The 18,447-nt window shown below is 39.0% G+C and overlaps 1 protein-coding gene across 1 annotated transcript in view; it reads left to right on the top strand.

Moving 5' to 3' along the window:
- SLC44A5 (solute carrier family 44 member 5) overlaps positions 1-18,447 on the top strand; it is a 70,541-nt gene that overhangs the window by 27,938 nt on the left and 24,156 nt on the right. The window contains exons 3-9 of the mRNA XM_021404863.1: positions 1,637-1,710; positions 6,613-6,697; positions 9,869-9,953; positions 12,270-12,398; positions 13,178-13,238; positions 14,831-14,954; positions 15,772-15,855. Coding sequence (XP_021260538.1) covers positions 1,637-1,710; positions 6,613-6,697; positions 9,869-9,953; positions 12,270-12,398; positions 13,178-13,238; positions 14,831-14,954; positions 15,772-15,855 — 642 coding nt within the window. The remainder of the gene's footprint in view (positions 1-1,636; positions 1,711-6,612; positions 6,698-9,868; positions 9,954-12,269; positions 12,399-13,177; positions 13,239-14,830; positions 14,955-15,771; positions 15,856-18,447) is intronic.

The raw sequence follows: 18,447 nt of genomic DNA, 5'->3' as shown, positions 1-18,447 counted from the left end.
TTCAACAGAGATTCTGAACAGACTTGGAGAATGAACAACATTTTTGGCTTTGTTTCTTCTACTTCAAGCAGTTGTCCTTCGTTAGATTACTGTCACACTGACCTTGAATCTGTACCAGCTTTGCCTTACTAAATGTTTGTTTCAGTGAGATGGTGAAACTGTCTCTCTAGAGATACAGGATTTTTCATTCCTTTTCCACACCTGAAAACACTTCTAAAGTTCTCCAATTGTTTCAAAGGTCATCTCCTTAATACTACAGAATAATGGTTATTTATAAGAGGAGAACATAGATTGGAAAATAGAAAGATTGATTGACACTAAAAATTACTGTTTGTCACTGGAGATGGCATTCTGAGACTTCTTATGTTCAGGCTTCAGCTTGACTCCTTGCATAGACTGGCAAGGAGAGCTGAACATTGCCAGGTTTATGAAGGCGACCCTTTACTTTCACTTTATAATGAAGCATGCATTAGTTTTTCTGGAGTGATTATTGCTCGGTCTTATATCATGGAAAACTGGGATGCAACTTTGATCAGGTCAGAACAGAAGCAATTTATTACTACAAGTGAAGAGTGGAGAGCAGCAGCGAGTGCCTCTGCTGACAGAACTTGCCCTGGCAGGGCAGCTACAAAGTTTGCATACCTTCAGGCTATCCAGCCTGCTCTTCACCAAAACTGTGCCAGATAAACAGTAAGTTGTCAGTAACAGAGATTGAAGTACTTCAGGTGAGGAGGGTCAGGGTAGTACATCCTTCTATGAATAACGTACTCCTTTGTTAATGAAATAACGTAGACTGATGAGACCAGTAGGTGCAAATACTTCTTAATGAGCAAGACCTGCAAAGGCTTATGAGACGTGAGCTATTAGCCAGCCACGCATCTTCAGAAGTAAAGGCTTGTGAAGTTAGCCTGTGAAGGAGGAAGTTGCTCACTGGAATCAGTTGTCTCTGTAAATGCATACTTGCCCTTCTACTCTCTGAGGAGTTCGTGTTTCCTATTAATTACGCTGCTGGAATGACTCTAATCAAGGTCCAGTGTTGGAGGAAAATGTGTGGTATTCCACGTCTCTGCTTCTCTGCTCACATAAACTTAATAGATAGACAATTAAGGGAAGACATTAATTGAATTGAATACTTGCGTTTTAGTTTTCCATCTGGAGAATGCTGTTCTTTGCTTGTCTGTAAATGGAGATATGCCTCTCCACAAGATGTTTTTTCTCTTTCTGTAGAGCCTATTTTGGTTGCACTAAATGAGGTCAAGCAGCCGAATAAGAATTTTGTGTACAGATTGGGGTAGTTGCAGATAGGTTTTTCTTTTTTCTTAGTTTCACTGTTGTTTTTCCATTCATAACCTGCTTATAATACAGGTAAGCTGTATTGAGTCATCATCTCAAGACATTGTTTATAGTATTTGACACCAGTTTTAAAGGACACACTAAAGATGTTTATCAGCATCTTGCAGTGAAAGCAGGACATTAACACTTCAAATGTGATTTAGTGTAAGACTTCAGAAAATAGTAAGTGCAGATGCAAATATGTTTACGTAGTATATTCAGATGTGAGAAGACTGTGACATTTGGTGTTTTCAAAGTTGTATTAGACCCCTTATCTTTAAAAAGTGTTCCTTTCTGTTCCTAGGCATTGCACAGATGTTATTTGCTGTGTAATCTTCATAGTTGTCATTCTGGGTTACATTGCATTAGGAATTGTAGGTAAGTAAACACAGGTATAGTATATAGCAGTGCATTCTCATGCCAATGATAAGCAACTTTGTGAATGTTATTACTTCTAACTGGCATGTCCCTTCTGCTTATGTCTACACAAAGCTTTCAGGTCAATAAGCAGTGCCTTGCCTAGAAGAAAATCGTGAATTAGCATTCAGAGTCTGTTGTAACAAGAGAAGTTCAAAAACATGTATTTACTGATGAAAAATTCAGAATGAAGTATGGTCAAGAAAAATGAGAATTTGGTAATTTTACTATCATAGTAATTGTTGTGGAAAAATCCTTTCATTTGATGTTAATCTGACAGCAAAAGTTAGAACTAAATGCTTTGGTTATTAAGAGGGTTTTTGTTCTGAAGATTACCAAAAGAACATATGTGAGCAGTGAGTAGGGAAGTAAGAGAGAGAACATCGTTTAGTTTGGGATCCAGGGTTGTTTGCACATCGGGATATTTATTAATCAGTAATACCCGTTTGATTTTGTGTGATAAATGCATACGTGTGAAAGGACAAATAATACTATAAAAGTGTATTATTGTGTGTCTGCATGTCTGCCTAAACTCTTTCAATTTACTTGTAAAACATTTTGGCTTTGCCTTAGATATAAGAAAAGCTGTTAGTTTTCTTTACTATTCTGTAACATCAGTTTCTATTCAGTACAGAGAAGAGCTTGAACAGTCTTAATTCTTGGAGATATACAAAAGCTGTCTGGGTAAGGTCCTAGGCAACCTGTTCTAGGTGTCTGTGCTGTTGTCCTCTTTCTATCTGATCGACTGATTCTTCATTGATGTTCTGCTCTGTCCTTCTGTCAGTATTCAAATGCAAAGCCAGAACTGAACGAGCTGGACTCAGATAAGAGGAACATTTGGTTTTTTTCTTGAAGATGTGAAAGCTTTGGTGGCTGATTACCTGCCCTTGCGCAGACAGGCAATGTTCTGAAGTGCTAGTAGCTGGACAAACAGAAAGGAAAACACGAAGTTTCTAGCTGTATAGTGTTCTTGTGCTGTGAAGTCTTGGCTCCCTTTCTGGCACTATATAAGTCTCTAATTCTTTGGCTAGAACTTGGTCAACTTCATATGCGCCGATTCCAAACAACCCCATACAGTATAATGTTGAAGTACATAACAGATGGCTGGCCAGTTTTCTGCACGTGATGTGAGGCAGTGAATTAGTCATATTCTCTGCTCTGCACGTGTAGGAGTTTCCTACTAGATGCCAACCATCTGAACAGCCTTCTTTTGCAAACCTTATGAAATGTTGGTTAGAAACAGAACCCATTCCCGGGACAGGTACCAAATTTGTAGCTGGTGACTTTTCCTTCATTTCATACAGAGAAGATTCAAATTCTCAATCTAGAAACATTTATCTCAGCTCCAAATCCAGATCTACGTGGTCCCAGCTTTTCAAATTTTCTTATACAGTGCTTCAGCTATTCTTTTTACACTGTTTTATTTTGAAGTAAAAGATGTGATTGACTTTGGCTCAACTCCAGGGATCAGCCCTGTACAAAATACGTGCATGTAAATAAATTTTACATTAAGAAAAAAATGATTATAGATCAATCCTTAGTCATGAATTATGCCTTATGGCTCATCATAGAGACAATAAAAAGTACGTTTCCACAATTTTTTGAATATACATGAATAATTATCTGGATCCCTGCCGAATCTGCTATAAGAAATAAGCTGTAAATGTAGGTTTATCACTGCTGCGGTGTTTGAAAATTTAAATCCAATACTGCCCTCAGTATTGTATGTGTAGCTCACATAGGCTTTAGCTGTATGCTCAGGATAAAGGCTGCCTTTTTGAAAATATATAGAGGGAATGAGACAGATAACAAAAACAGATTTGCAGTTAATTTTTAAATACCAAAGGATGCCTCTCTTCTAACGACGTTTTCTCCTTGTCAGGGAGCTTTCCAGCCTTCACAGCAAAGCTCTAGAGCACAAAAAAGAGGGGTGTATCTGATATACGCAAGCAACAGCTATTTTTTGTACTGTTCGTGTGTATTGGCTCCACTTCAGTAGGACTGACAGAATTGCAGTTCTCCTGAAAATGAAATTGTGGTGTCATAGGATGTCACGTTGCTGCTCCGAGGGTTGACTCAATTGTATAATATGGTTCTGCTATTCTTTGATTTTCTGTTTTCATCTTCTTTTTGTTTGTGCCAGCTCTCAAACTGCAGCCTTATGCGCATTAGAACATGCTTGAAAAAAAATCCTATGCGATTAGATTCTTTTTCATTTAGTGTTTGATCATGAGTTGTCAACAGTGCAGCACAGCACACAAAACGTGGTGCTGCTCTGTCAGGCTAGTTCTTGTGATAACCTTCTTCCCTCTGTTGTGTTAGATACTTGTTTTTCACTACCTACTCCAGTAAAAAAAAAAAGGTGTTTATCACATGGATCCTTTTACTGTAATTGTTCTCAGTTTGCAAAGAAAGTGTCAGGGGGTAGGTTGATTAATCTTGATGGCTAAGCCTTGGCACAGGCAATGACTGAAGCTGTATATTTTCTCTTCTGTTGGTAATTTCCCTTCTTTCTGCTGTAGAGTTAATCAAATGCTAAGCGTTTATGTTCTGTAGCAGACTAACGTTGCTTTAGTTCCACTCCGGAATTTAGCTTCCAAGCAGCTACGTCCACCTAGCAGCTGATCACAGTGGTGGAATTTCACGGAGAAAAGTGTGCTAAATTACTTTTTTTTTAATCAAATCATTTTAGATATTGCTTGATTAAAAACAACACAGAAGCCTCGGGCACACAGGACAGGTACTGCCAAGCAAGAGAAGTTTTAGACAATTTGTTAATGGCGAAGCAGTCTAAACAGAAATTCTGTTGAGAAGTAACTTTGGCTCTGATGTGGTGAGGTTTTTCTCCACTGGTTCCTGTTTAAATACTGTTTTAAAAAAAAGTGTCAAGCAAAAGTTACTTAAGAATAAAAAGTTTGGGGCTAGAAAAACCCTGGTGTAGAAGAATCATTTAACATCAGACAAGACCCAAAAGGCTTTTTGGATCTGTTTAGGAGCTTGTCCTTGTGGCCCCCAGACTTTTAAGCATGTGAAAAATGAAGTCGTATTAAAGTAGAAGGAAAACTCCCTGTTGTCCAAGTCACAACAGAAGAAAGTATACATGACATAGCCAGCAGACTCAGTGCAATTATCAGAGAGCTATCTGCTTTCTGATGTCATACACATACATGTAATTGAGTTATCTGGTACCTCCTTAATGTTCCCATTAGCTATTGTGAATGAAAGAAGTGAGATTTAATGAATGAAAATTTCAATGGAGTTTAACACCAGTGAAGCACTTCAACTTTCTGTGAGCATCAGAATACCACAGTTAATCTGAAATGCATTCAGTCTGGATGTTCAGAAATTGATTGATGCCAAGCAGCAAATTAATTTACGAACTCCAAAACACAGGTAAACTAATATGCGTTAAAATGAACTAGAGGGTTCATGCTGGTAACCTAAAGCCATTCGAGGTGGAAGGTAGCATTACAGATTCTGTGTTGGTAGACAGTCATAACTATTTGCAAGTCACCCGAGATACGTAGTGTATCCGTCCCAAGCATTCCAATATATTTGTGCTCTGCTCTCTGAGATCTTGTGTAGGTAGTCTCTACTGCGCATACAATGAGTGTTGCTGTAAGCACAGTTATTCTCACCAAAATGACCTTGAGGAATATGACAGCTTTCTTAATGGGCTAAATTTAATGCTGCAAAGTGGAGTGAAAATGAGGTAATTACAGATAAGCAAATTTAAGATGGAATGCATAGGTCAAGGCCTGAAGTTTATGCTATGGGAGCTCCTGACTTTCAGTATGTTTTGCAAAAGAAGGTAGGGACTAAAATCTTGGTAATGCTTGCAATATTTTACACATTATACAGTCTCAAGAGAAAGATTGGAAGAGGATAAGTGGCCTTTTCTTATACTTCTGTAGCAACCCGATTTTAGGAAGTCAGCTCAGGGCATTGATAAGGAATTATATTCTGTATATCTTAATTTCAGGTGATGCTTCAAAAAATGAAGTTTCTGTTGCTTAAAGGCAGATCAGCAGTTAGTAGTCGGTAATTCAAAGACTAGTCATTGGCTAGTCATGAAAGGAATTCAGTCATTTAGGCACGCTGTAGCTTAGAAATGATGATACCGGTGGTGATAACTGGTGTGCACTTCATTCTCAGAAGAAAATAACAATGCAGGTGAAAATGGCTTAAAAAGAAAGCTTGCTTTAAATTGGAGGAAAGTAGTTACAGTTCAACAAACTTCTTTTCCCATTCAGTACTATGGTTTGTGCTAGCTGTGTGTATAGTACATAACTTGCCAGATACAGACGTGATAACTGAAAAATGGGATAATTACTGAGTGAGAGGACAGGAACTATTTTGATTTAAAAACGCGTGTTTGTTTATATTCCTGTTGCAAATGAAATCCATTAGATTCAGTCACAACCTGTATATTTCTGTCATACTTAGGTAATCCCATTGATTTCAGTACCATTGTGGTTGTTTGTGAACACTGTAATTTGCCTGCTTAGTCAACTCTCCATTTCTCTGTGGCTGTAAGCCAACAGAGCTTTTGCAGTACCTCCTCTTTAACCTTTTGAAAACCATTATTTTTTTGAAATCCATTACCTCATATTTTGGACCCAACTCGGATATGTTTGCCCTGGAGATAAAAAGTGAACTGACTTGCTTTGTTACTGATTCATCTGTATCTTAGTTCAGTTAGTTTGTTTTGTACTGTCGCTTTTTTATTAGGAAATATACAAACCAATACCCTCCAGTGGCCATAAACAAAAATTAAAATAGTTCATGAGAGGTGAATTTCAACTATTACCCAGTTACTGCTGTACACTTGACTATAATGTTAAAATATATGTATATTTGCAGCTTGGGTACATGGCGATCCCAGGAAAGTGATTTATCCAACTGACAGCTATGGGCAGTTCTGTGGTCAGAAGGACACCTTCAATGAGTGAGTACTAAATCCAAACACCCATCTTTACGACTTGTGTACTATGAATGAAAAATGAGGTTTCAGATCCTCTGTCTGCAAGTGGTTCTTGTGGAAAGTTGAAAAGATGTCAACACTTGACGTCTTCTTACTGCATTTATTCCAAATAAAGTTCAGAAATAGATTAGTTGCTCAGAGGAAATCTAAACACAGATTATTACTGTAGTCCAGTTCTCATCATTCAGAGAATATTTTTAGTTAAGTACCAGTGTAACTAAGATTGCGTCACTAATAACATTGGAAGTGACTAGCTGGCTGAGCTTCTAACTGCAAAGGCTAGGGAAAGTCTTCTGTCCATCTTGAGGTAAGAGTAGTCTCTAGAGCATTGCAGCCAGTTTCTTGGTTTCCCTCAACGCACAACAAATACCGTAGAAGAAAGCATAACAAAGCTCTTATTTTCTTCTGCTGCTTATCCCATATAAGTAGAGGGGAGACTGTGGTCAGGCAGCTGTGGCCATACCTTTCTTGGAGATATCAGCCCCCAAGGGCTCTATTTACTTATCTCGGTTTCCTAACATTTTATATTTGGACTTTTGGGAATTAAGATGTCACATCATTGTTTTCTCTGAAAATCTCGAGTGTCTTATGAAAAGAATTTAAGAAATATTTCTACTGTTTCCCTCTCCCTTTCAAAAAGTAATCATTAGGTACCTTTTATGCCCTTGCCAACTACATGAAGTTGGAAACTGTGCAGGAATGAAAACAAAAGCTAGTATATGATAATAGCTCTTTGCTGCTGCTTTATTTTCCCGTTTAGTTTTCTGGGAAAGAAACTGATGAAACCACTGCCCCAAGGCCAGTTCAAAAGGAAAGGAGAGGGAGAACGGGATAGAGGAAGGGGGATAGAGGCTAATACTTTGTATCCTCTCAAACTCTTTACAGAGGAAACTGACTAGGCGCTGTAAGAAGATGAGATCTGTTCCACCCTCTGGCTGAGATTCCTCATAATAGTTGTTGGCAAGGCCATAAGAGTCCTCTTTCTCTATGAAGAGAGTTGTAATGTTGTGTGTTCCATGACACTGCACGCTCTCCTCTGCTGTTCACCCACCCCTCCTTTTGTCTTTGCCCCCTCTCTAGTCCACAGGAAGCAGTGGCCAAATAGGTTTGGGGAACTGAGATACACAGCATCTGTTCATTGAGTGTGGTGTGTAGTCAGGTCATCCTGATTCTTGTCACCCATTCTCATTCCCAGTTTCTCTTTGTTACACAAGTCTTCGATTACTTCTTTCAACATAATTTCCGATTTGTATGCAGAAATGTTCCTATCATTGCTGGGAGGTAATATGGCCCCTGAGGATGCGTTTTGGCATCTATTTGCCACATTGAGGAGGTTTGTTTTTAATTAAAATTTCAAGTCAAGAGGCATGTAATACAATTTACTATACAGGCAGGATTGTTCATGGCAGTATTAGCATTAGGGCCTGCCGGAAGGCTCCTCTAGACAAGTCCCTGTGGTCTGAAGAAGTGGAGGTATGGGGTGTGCTTGTATGTCCTATATGGACACCGTACACCATGAGAATGGAAAATCATTGTTGCAAGTTAGCCTAAGTCCCTGGAGGCTTAATCTGATTACGTTGTCATGCAAATCTCTAGGCCTCTTCATGCCTCCCTGTAAGCCATCCATTAATCTCCATGTAATCTCTAAGCTTGTTTTGCCTTCTACAGGACATACTTGTAATCACGGAATACAATACAGTCTCTCCATAAAGGACACAGTTTTTTATCCTTGTGATACCTATATGTTTAATCTTTATTTTCTGCTGTTAATATCAGCAAGTGTGTGGGCTAAGGCATGAGGAAAACAAATGACTTTGGGAATGTACCTATTGAAGAAAGATGACATTTTAAGTCCAAAATCTTATTTTTTTATTTGAAGAAATAGTAATTAATGAATTATGTTTGACAATATGTGTGTTTTGTTAAACAGCACATAGTAGAACGTACCCTGGTGAAAACAAATGTATGTTCTAAAATGTCAGGCAGCTGAGCTAATCTCATTTTTAAAGGGAGCTCGAATATATATAATTGCTCTATATACAGGGGAATATAATAGTCTTGAAGATCTAGCCAGTTTGAGCAGCTGGTGGAAGCCCAGTACTGGATCAGTGTATGTGTCCTAGACTGGGGGATACTCTGGAAAGAGATGACAGTAGCAGCCTGGTTACTCCGAGAGCACTTTGGTTTTGATGTAACTGTCCTCCTCCCAAGGCAGAACTCATTTGCGTTGCCACAGTGTGTGTCAGTGGTGTGTCAGCTCGGACACGGCTGTATTGTGTTCTCTTGTACAGCACAGGCCACGAGGGGATATGTGCATTGTTATCTCCTACAGGGGCACAGTGCAGTCCTGGCATGGCTAGCTGACTTTGAAGTCATATAAAAGGAGCAGGACTACTGGTATGCCATCCTCATTAGAGGTAGTTGATAATTATTTTGAGCCAGAAAATGTGAACAATGTATTTGATCACTTTAAACGGTAGGTGTTTAAATCCAGCAATCTTGGAGTGATCAGTTTTCAAAAAATCCAAATAGAGGAGGTCCCCAGACTGGGACTTCAAGGTCCCAGTTTCCAGAAGCTGTTAAGCATGGGGATTGTTGGGTGCAGACCCCTTAGACTGGCCTTCATTTTTATCAAAGGAGGTTTAGGAGCATTATTGTAAGAGGATATTATCATTCTGTTTCCTGGCTAGCTGCTTTCAGTTTCCATCCATGAAAAGCTTTTTATTTTGGTGCCACCTTCTGATCAGCAGAATAATCAGCTTTTACAATGCAAAGTTTGTTGCTAGTAATTTTGTATGCAGTACAAGCAAAAGGGACCACAGTGTTTTGCAGGTAACTTTGCACTTCTTAGAGGCACGATTGAGACACCTTGTAACAGTGCCTAGGATTGTTTCAGCTTAAACCCTTGCTGTGGAAAAACTGCTCAAAGTTAGTATTCGTTAGAAAAAAAATTCTGGTTTAAAAGATCTCTTGGTATAGAACGTTCAGTATCTGTGGATTTTTTGTCTTGTGTTTGTATTAAGACTATTCAAAATAACAGAATTAAAATAACAATTTATGCTATAAATTTTGATATGGTAGGATATGTAAGAACCTATACTTACAACATTAATTATCTTATATCCACTTCCCTAGGAACAAGACCATTTTGTTTTACTTTAACATTCTGAAATGTGCCAGTCCTGTAGTGTTAATTAACCTGCAGTGCCCTACAACACAGGTGAGTGAAATACAGAGATATTTTCCCTGCCTCTTAGATATGGTGCTTAAGAACTAGACATACGTTTGTTTGGATTTTAAAAGTGCTGTTCATATCCAGCTAAATACCATATAGTTGTTTTATAGATGACATCTAGAGCATAAAGTATCTGTATCCTGTTATGATCAGAACAAAATAAGTGGAAATGTATCAGATTGTGTATTTTAGGTCAGAGTTGAAAAAAGTCTAGTTGAATACAGCAATTTGTTACTCATTAATTTATTGCAGGCAGCTGTCCAGTTGTAATAACTGTATACAAAAATCCTTTTAATTTACAGCTAGGGTTTTCCAAACTGGGCATGTACAAGAAAATGTATATATCCCCAGTGACAGCAGTTCCTGGGTGTGGTTAGATCTCATGGCACTTCCAAAATTGAGGAAAGCTTGTTTTGGACTAATGCCAAAATTTGTACTCTCCCTTAACTGTGCTGCAACTCATTGTGAACCTGTGAAATAACTCCTGTTACTGAACTCATGTGGATTTAAATTACCCTTCTGATCATTTTTACATGAGACCATTTTATTGTCCTGGTTTGCTGAGCAATTGCACAAACAGTTACATTAGTTCATCTCGGGGCCATAATTTGTTGCTTTCCAGGTAGGTCAGAGGAGTGAGTTAGGGGCAGGACTACCGTGATCCACCCTTGCTACCAAACTAATTGTACTGTGTAAATAAACTACAGGTGATAGTTTGGTCTCAGTCATCTTGAGAATGTTCGGTGAAATGCAGTGTTACTTTGGATGAGAGCTGTTTTCTGGTGACCGGCTTACTGATTCCAAATGTTGATTGTCTATTTATGTCACTGTCTTTGAAAAGTGTTACCCATTCCAGCTTGTCCTTTCTCCTGATTCCTGTCCTTGCCAGATCTGTCTCACCTAATTACTGTGACTGTACGGATTATTTGACACAGCTGAGGTGGTGGAAATCTCTGGGAAGGGAGAGCAAGAATCCTCTCAACTCTGTTCAGTTGCTGACAGAATGGAAACTTTGTCAGCAGCAGATTTGTTTTTGGAATTTCCATCTACCCACACAAGACAGGGGCGCTGTTACCCTGCAGTCTTTGGACTTAGAACAGGCTGAATTGTTGCAATAACAGAAATACTGAGGTCATTGCGTGGGATTTGACTGGTACTATGTTCAAGCTGGCAGTGGTCACGAATTAGGAAAGGTGAAATACTTTGTTGAAACAGTTTGGGGGAAGGAGGGTAGTTACCTTATTTATGTTCAGACATCTCCAAAGCTGAGAAAGTTCTTAAGTTCTCTTTGCTGCTGCTGAGGTTTAATTCCCTGTTTTTCTTTGTAAAAATGCTGAAGAAACTTTAGTTTGACAGTTCCTCTTTTAAACTGCAGATAAAATCTTTAATTCCTGCCCCTTTCATGTCAAATAGTTCAGGAGAGAAAAACAAGAACTGGCATGTAAAGAGCTTCAGTTTTAGAGTAAGGCTGTGGGTTTACAAACTGTTATTATAGCTCACTGGATCCACAGACAACACTCTTCCTTCCCTAATTCACAGGTGGGAAACTGAGGTTATGGAAGAGAGTGTACTTGCAGTTACCTTTTGTCCCAAGAAGGGCAAAGCTCTTCTTTTTTCCTTGACCTGGGTGTTGACCGCCTCTGGGTGGTCCACAGGACCATAATACTCATTAAGAAAGACTCTCTTGCAGCATCTAGCCTGTGTGAAGGATTTGCCTGTTAGTCTAAGGATTAACCTTAGATCTTCTCACAAAATTTCTTGTTTTTAATAAATGTTTTTAATAAAGTTCTCCTTATAAATAGAAATGCAATGCATCCTGTGAAAATAGCTGTGTCACCACCTTGCCCATCTAACTGTAAGAGTGCATCCAGACAGGAGCTAAGAAGATGGGGAAGGGTGTGGAGGGCAAGGCATGTGAGGAGCTTGGTTTGTTAAGTGCAGAGCAGGCTGAGGGCGGAGGCCTTATGGCTGCCCACAGCTCCTCACAGGGAGGGAGCGGCAGCGCTGAGCTCTGCTCTCTGGTGACAGCAGCAGCACCCGAGAGAATGGCATGGAGCTGTGTCAGGAGAGGGTCAGGCTGGGGTTAGGGAAATATTCTGCCCCATCGAGTGGTGGCCATGGAACAGATCACCAGGGCATGGCCCAAGCTGCCAGAGCTCAAGGAGTGTTTGGACACCGCCATCAGATGTACGGTTTGGGTTTTGCGTGGTGCTGTTTGGAGCTGGGGATTGGACTCAGTGATCCGTGTGGTCCCTTCCAACTTGGGATATTCTATGATTTGTTTTTGTTTTGTTTTTGCAGCTTTGTGTCTCAAAGTGCCCAGACAGGTTTGCAACCTACATTGATGTTCAGGCTTCCTACAGATATAGGCCAGATCAGTGGAACTACTTCAAGCAGTACTGCAAACCTGGTTTTAACAATCCTCGCAAGGTGTGTATGTATCAAAAGATGACAGAATACATTTATTCTTCAGGCAATATGTAATGTGCCTGATTTTACTGAACTACATCAAAGCTTTAGATTATTCCAATATCATCATGTTAGGAGTATTTCCATATATATGGTTTGACACTGATTTAATCACAACTTAGATCTTTTATGCACCCCAAATTCCCTCTCTTTCAACGATTACTGTTTGCTTAAAAAGGTATCTGCAGTTACCCATGTAGGTGCAGTACTGTAGCAGGCAGTATTCTCCAGGACTTAGGTTCACCACAGCAGTAGAACAGAATATCTCAACCAAGTTCTTAATGCTGATGAGTCGTTTACAGCTACTTAATCTATTTTTTAGCTACAAAAATTGATCTGTCCTTAAGAGAATTGATTTTGCACTGAATGGTACTGTAGGTATTTCTCTCATCTTTAAAATGCTTTGCAAATCAACTAAATTAATTGTGTTAAATTCTTTTCTGAAGAGAAAAAAACAAGAGGAGGCAAAGAACAACTCGTCATTCACCTCTGACCTAGATGCAGATCCAAAGTGAGCAGGTCTTTTTTATTGCTAGGAAAAGCAGTAAGAATAGTCTTTTCCAAAATCGCATTGACAGAATGGATTCTCACATCATGAATGTTTCTTGTAGTTCCACCAGTCGAGTTCAGGGAGGAGGCTACAAAGCCCAGTTTGGGATGCTTTTTCAGACTGAGTGAGAAATGAAGGGCATTTTGTTATTCTGCTATGTATTCAGAATTCCTATTTTTCCCCTTTTTAGTCTGTTGCTCAAGTCCTACGTGATGAAGATTGTCCTTCGATGATCATTCCAAGCAGGCCTTGTGAGTGATTCTACTTCTTACACACATCTTAGATGATTATTAGTATTCACATTAAAGCACAACTCCGATCTGAAAAATGTTTTGTGGCAAGGTCTCTAGGAGCTGTTATGTGTTAGTGACCATCGGTCATTTTTAAAGTTTAGAAATATAAAGACTTTTTTTTCTAACTGCTGTCTGTGAACATTCAGCGTATGATCCGGTCAAGCTGAGCATTTTCTTCCTCATGAATCACCACTAATACTGAAAAAATTTACAACTCAAGTTGTGTCTTTCGAAGCACATGAGCAAGCAACCCCACTGGCTTCAAGAAAATACCATGAATGTACAAAGGATCGTAGGGACAGCTGCTAAAGTTCAGAGGGTACTTGAGCCTCATTACAGTGCAGCTCAATTTTCAGTTGTAATTCTGGCTCTGTAAGGTGTCTAGATCAGTAATAAAGAGGCCAAAAGATACTTTGTCTCTACAGTCAGCAGGTATTTCTGATAGATCTCAGAGTTGGTCTCATCTGCAGGAGTGTAATACCAAGAGTATCTGCCACTGCATGAAAATGAGAAACTGCTGTTTGTTTTCCTGTGCTTTAAAGTAGACATTGTGTAAGCCAGGGGCAGGTTTAAAAAGCAAACAGATTCACTTAAAAAAAAAAGTTACGAATTTTTATGAAAATTGATGTACTGACCCAAAAGTCAGAAAATTGATTTGTGGAGCTAGTATCTTCTTTCGGACTGAATTATGCAGCAATGATTACGAAGGGAGGAAGAAGGACATGTTAGTTATATCCTCAGAACAATTGGTAGGACAGGCATTCTAGACTGAATATCATTGTGTGTTGGAACCTGATAAGGACAGAACAGAATTGTTATGTAAAATACAGAGGAGTGATCTGCTTTCCTCTTTTAAAATGAAAAGCTGAACGTTTTGCAGCAAAGAGCAGGGCAACAAAACAGTATGTACCTGTTTCTCCTTTTCTCTCTCTTTTACAATTCCCTCCTCCTTTCATCTAACCAATAGTTTTTGTATTTTTTTTCCATTGCCTTCTCTCTAAGGATATCTAGTGACAATAACTGTTATTGCAGTTCATCTGGCATATGAGGCACTGATGCTCGCTGTTATGTTTTGGTTTGGGTCCTAATACCATTAGTGAGGAGCCATGTTGAGTCTGTCCCTGGAGACTGGTTTGATTATTGCCATGTAAATTATGTATTTCAGAAGTTGCAGTATTTGTAAGCTCCCAAGATACTGGCAGAGTAATTCTGCATTCTTCACAAATTCTTAAACTACTACAGATACTACTGTTGTTTTCTGATAGCACCTAGAATCTCCAGTTGAAAGCTATGCTTCCATTGTGCCTGAACTCCTACAAACGTAGGACAAGAAGTCCCAGAGTATTAAAAAAAAAAATCATATTGTATATATTGTCTCTTCCAAGATCTTTCAAAGTCAACAAATCGATAGATCATCAAGTGAAAAACAATTGACTATGAATCTGAAATAATGCAAATATGTTAGAATTTGTTGCATCTGCTTTTAGAGGATGAAAGTGGACCTTGTCATGAAATGTAATGTGCATGCTTTGTTTTGGTATTTTGAATAGTTCTGAAGAGATGCTTCCCAGACTTCTCCACAAAGAATGGTGTCCTAACTGTGGCAAACCAGACTACGTTCAAAGATGGAAGAGGGAAAACAAGAAATGTAACTGATCTCAGGGAAGCTGCAAAGTAGGTTTTACCGTTCTTTACTGCTCATTTGTTGTATTCTGAGATTCTGAAACAATTTGGGCTGAAGGTGACCAGGCAGGACTTGCTAATATATGGTGCCTTTGCACCTGAGCACCTGCTCAGTTCCAGTAAGGGAAACTGACACCATGGAATACAGATACAAGCAGGGAACTGGAAGTTTTAGTTTGATTGTCTCAAAGTAATTGTCAGTTTTTAAATCTTTTAAAATTCTTGGCTTTTTTCCTAGCATAGGAAATAAAGAAAAGCATTAAAGAAAGCTGGAGAAGGCTGAGAATGAAACCCTAGCAGACTTTGCTATTCCCTGTGCTTAGCCTTTCTGCTAACGTGGACAGTCCTAGTACTATAGGCATTTCACCTCATAAGAGTGCTCCTGTTTTTAATGTGTCTAATGGTCAAAAAGCGCTGTGTGATAACACCTGCCTTGCAGATGGGCTCTCCTGGAGTCACAACTGTTTGTCTTTTAGTACATGCTTAACAATACATTCTTTTCTTGTGACATAATAAGCAATTATGACTGGTGATAATTAGTACTCATGGAGTTTGTTTAATAAGGCTGTATCAGGAGGTGTGTAGTTTTTTCTTCAGTTTTTTAAAGGTTTTTAACTTAGAACTTTCTGTGACACAACTATGATTGATATTGGCTTACAGAACTGAAGCTGAGTAATATTATTGATATGGATATAGTTAATATTATTAGCAATGATATTTCAAATTCTTTCACTAGGGCTGTCTGTTGTTTAAATAAATCCGGCTCTTCTACCTTAAGCAAACTTTTCTTGAATTTGTCTTTCCTCAGCGGTATCAACAATGTCCTGGATGCAAGATCTGTTGGAGTGAAAATTTTTGAAGACTATGCCATTTCTTGGTATTGGATATTAATGTAAGATTTTAATGAGTAATTGTAAATTTTCCAAAGCCACTTTGGAGTGTGCAAGAAATTGAAAAAATTGTCATGCATGTGTGTGTTGCTACTTCTACATTTAAAGTCAAGGAGCAATTGTAACTTCCTTTCATCACATGATAGTAATGTTATGATTTTGTACACGAGGAAAGGATAGCACAACACACATACGTAGAAGTCAGTTGATTTGCAATCAGTTTTTATTATCCAGGAAAAACAGGAGGTGACATCTTGTGATGCAAGAACTATCTGTGTGGTTAATGCCAAAACTGAAACTCTAAGATTTTCAAACCACTTATACATATTAAGTGTCACTAGTAAATATCTTTATATAGATAAAGCATAATTTCTAAATTTTTGCTCAAAATATATAGCTAAGCATATTACAAATCTGCAAGTGCCAATGCAATAGGTGCAGCAACACCAAGAACAAAAAATATAGAGCAGTATTAACTTGATCTTGCAATTAATACTCACTAATCACCAATCAATAAAAATGTAGCCCTGAAACAAAAGTGGGTGTTTTGCTTGAAGCAAAAGTGTGAGTAGATGTGCATTCTTAGCCTATTTGTGTTGTTTTTGATGAACTAGGTTGTCCATCAAAAAACAGGAGCTGAAGTCTTCGCTAGGTGAGAGCCTATAACATGCACATCTTAAGCACACGTTACTCAAGCCTAAATGAAAATCCACTCATAAAACAATAAATACATAAACTTCGGATAATAAACTGCATGTGAAGAATAGTTGAGAAACATAAATTGTCAGCTTTTAAAGATTTCTTGCCACTGGTGGGAGGACAGCTTTTTCATTGTCTTGTTTTGTGATTGCATTATCAGTGGCAAGAAAATCACACTGGTATTCAACAAGCTCAGTTCTGTCTAAATCTCGTATTGAAATCAGGCCTCTGTGCATTCTTTCAAAGGAGATGTCATAGGCTGGAGAGAGAAATGACTGGTTTTGGATGGAAATTATAAGTTCTGAAAGCTAGTTTTCCACATTTCAAATATGATTTTATAATGCAATTTTAAAATAATTGGATAGAATCATAGAATGGTTTGGGTTGGAAGGGACCTTTAAGATTGTCACCTCCCACTAGACCAGCTTGCTTACAGCCTCATCCAGTCTGGCCTTGAACGCCTCCAAGGAGGGGGCATCCTCAGCCTCACTGGGCAACCTGTTCCAGTGTCTCACCACCCTCACAGTAAAGAATTTCTTCCTGATATCTAGTCTAAATCTACCCTCTTCCACTTTAAAGCCGTTTCCCCTTGTGTTGTTGCTACCTGCCCTTATAAAAAGTCCCTTCCCAGCTTTCCTGTAGACCCCCTTCAGGTACTGGAAGGTTCCTTTTAAGTTTTCCTTGGCTTTTTTTTTTTTCCGGTTTGACCGGCCCAACTCTCTCAGCCTGTCCCTGCAGGGGAGGTGCTCCAGCCCTCTAATTATCTTTTTGGCCCTCCTCTGGACCCGCTTCAACGGCTCCATATCCTTCTTGTGTTGGGGTCTCCAGACTCCGGGTGGGGTCTTACGAGAGCAGAGTAGAGGGACAGAACCACCTCCCTTGAACTGCTGGTCCCGCTTCTCTTGATGCAACCCAGGTTAGGGTTGGCTTTCTGGGCTGCAAGCGCACATTGCCTTAGTGCACGGTGAGTTTTCTTCCTGCTTAGATTTAGTGTACATCAAGTGATTTCTGGCCAAGAGTATTGGAAGTTCCAGAGATTGGATGATGACAATAAAGGGCTGATAGTGAAAGGAGGCTGGATTGAAAATCAGATATAGCATTGCTGTAGTCTTTCTAGCATAACTCAAAGCATTGTTGCTTTCAAGCTTCAGTTAAAAGCAACCTGTGTACTGAGGACAGTTGTTACCATGCTCTCAGTTCTGATGTTACTAAGACTCCTGTATATTTAAAGAGATTTAAGCTACTTTCTGTATTTACACAGGTAGCTTACTACTTTCAGAAATAGAACCCAAAACTACAACTTGTTTTGAAGAACACATACTGAATTTCAAACAAACCAAAGTGAAAAAACTTCATGCTAGGAAGCCTTTAAAGAACAAGGATGTAAGAACAGCTAACAAAGATATAAAATATTTATAGGCTGATTTCTTGTCCTATCTGACCTATCTGACTTTGACCTAATACATTTCAGCATCTGTGGCCGTTGATGATCATCAGGTAGTCCTATTTTTTGTCCTTGGTAGCGACTAATTAAGCTGGGAACATTCAGAAGAGAAGTCATGGAACACAAGAGTCCTGGCCTTGGCTGTAGTATAGGGTTAGTAGCTTCTAGGAAGAAAGTTATCATACTATGTTTTGGATTTAGGATGAGAATAGTGTTGATAACACATGTATGTTTTAGTTGTTGCTGAAGCATGCTCACACTAAGTCTAGGACTTTTCTGTTTCTCATAATGCCCTACCAGTGATGAGGCTAGAGCTGCAAAAGAAGCTGGGAGGGACAGAACTAGCACAACTAACTCAAACTAGCCAGGGGGATATTCCATAACATATGATGTCGTGCTGAACAATAAAAAAAACTTGGGAGGAGTTGGCCCTTGGGAGAAACACTGCTTG

The sequence above is a fragment of the Numida meleagris genome, chromosome 7 (genome assembly GCF_002078875.1).
Source record: "Numida meleagris isolate 19003 breed g44 Domestic line chromosome 7, NumMel1.0, whole genome shotgun sequence".
NCBI classification, from domain to species: domain Eukaryota; kingdom Metazoa; phylum Chordata; class Aves; order Galliformes; family Numididae; genus Numida; species Numida meleagris.
Note: the sequence above shows the minus strand (reverse complement) of the source record. Positions and strands in the feature narration are given on the sequence as shown.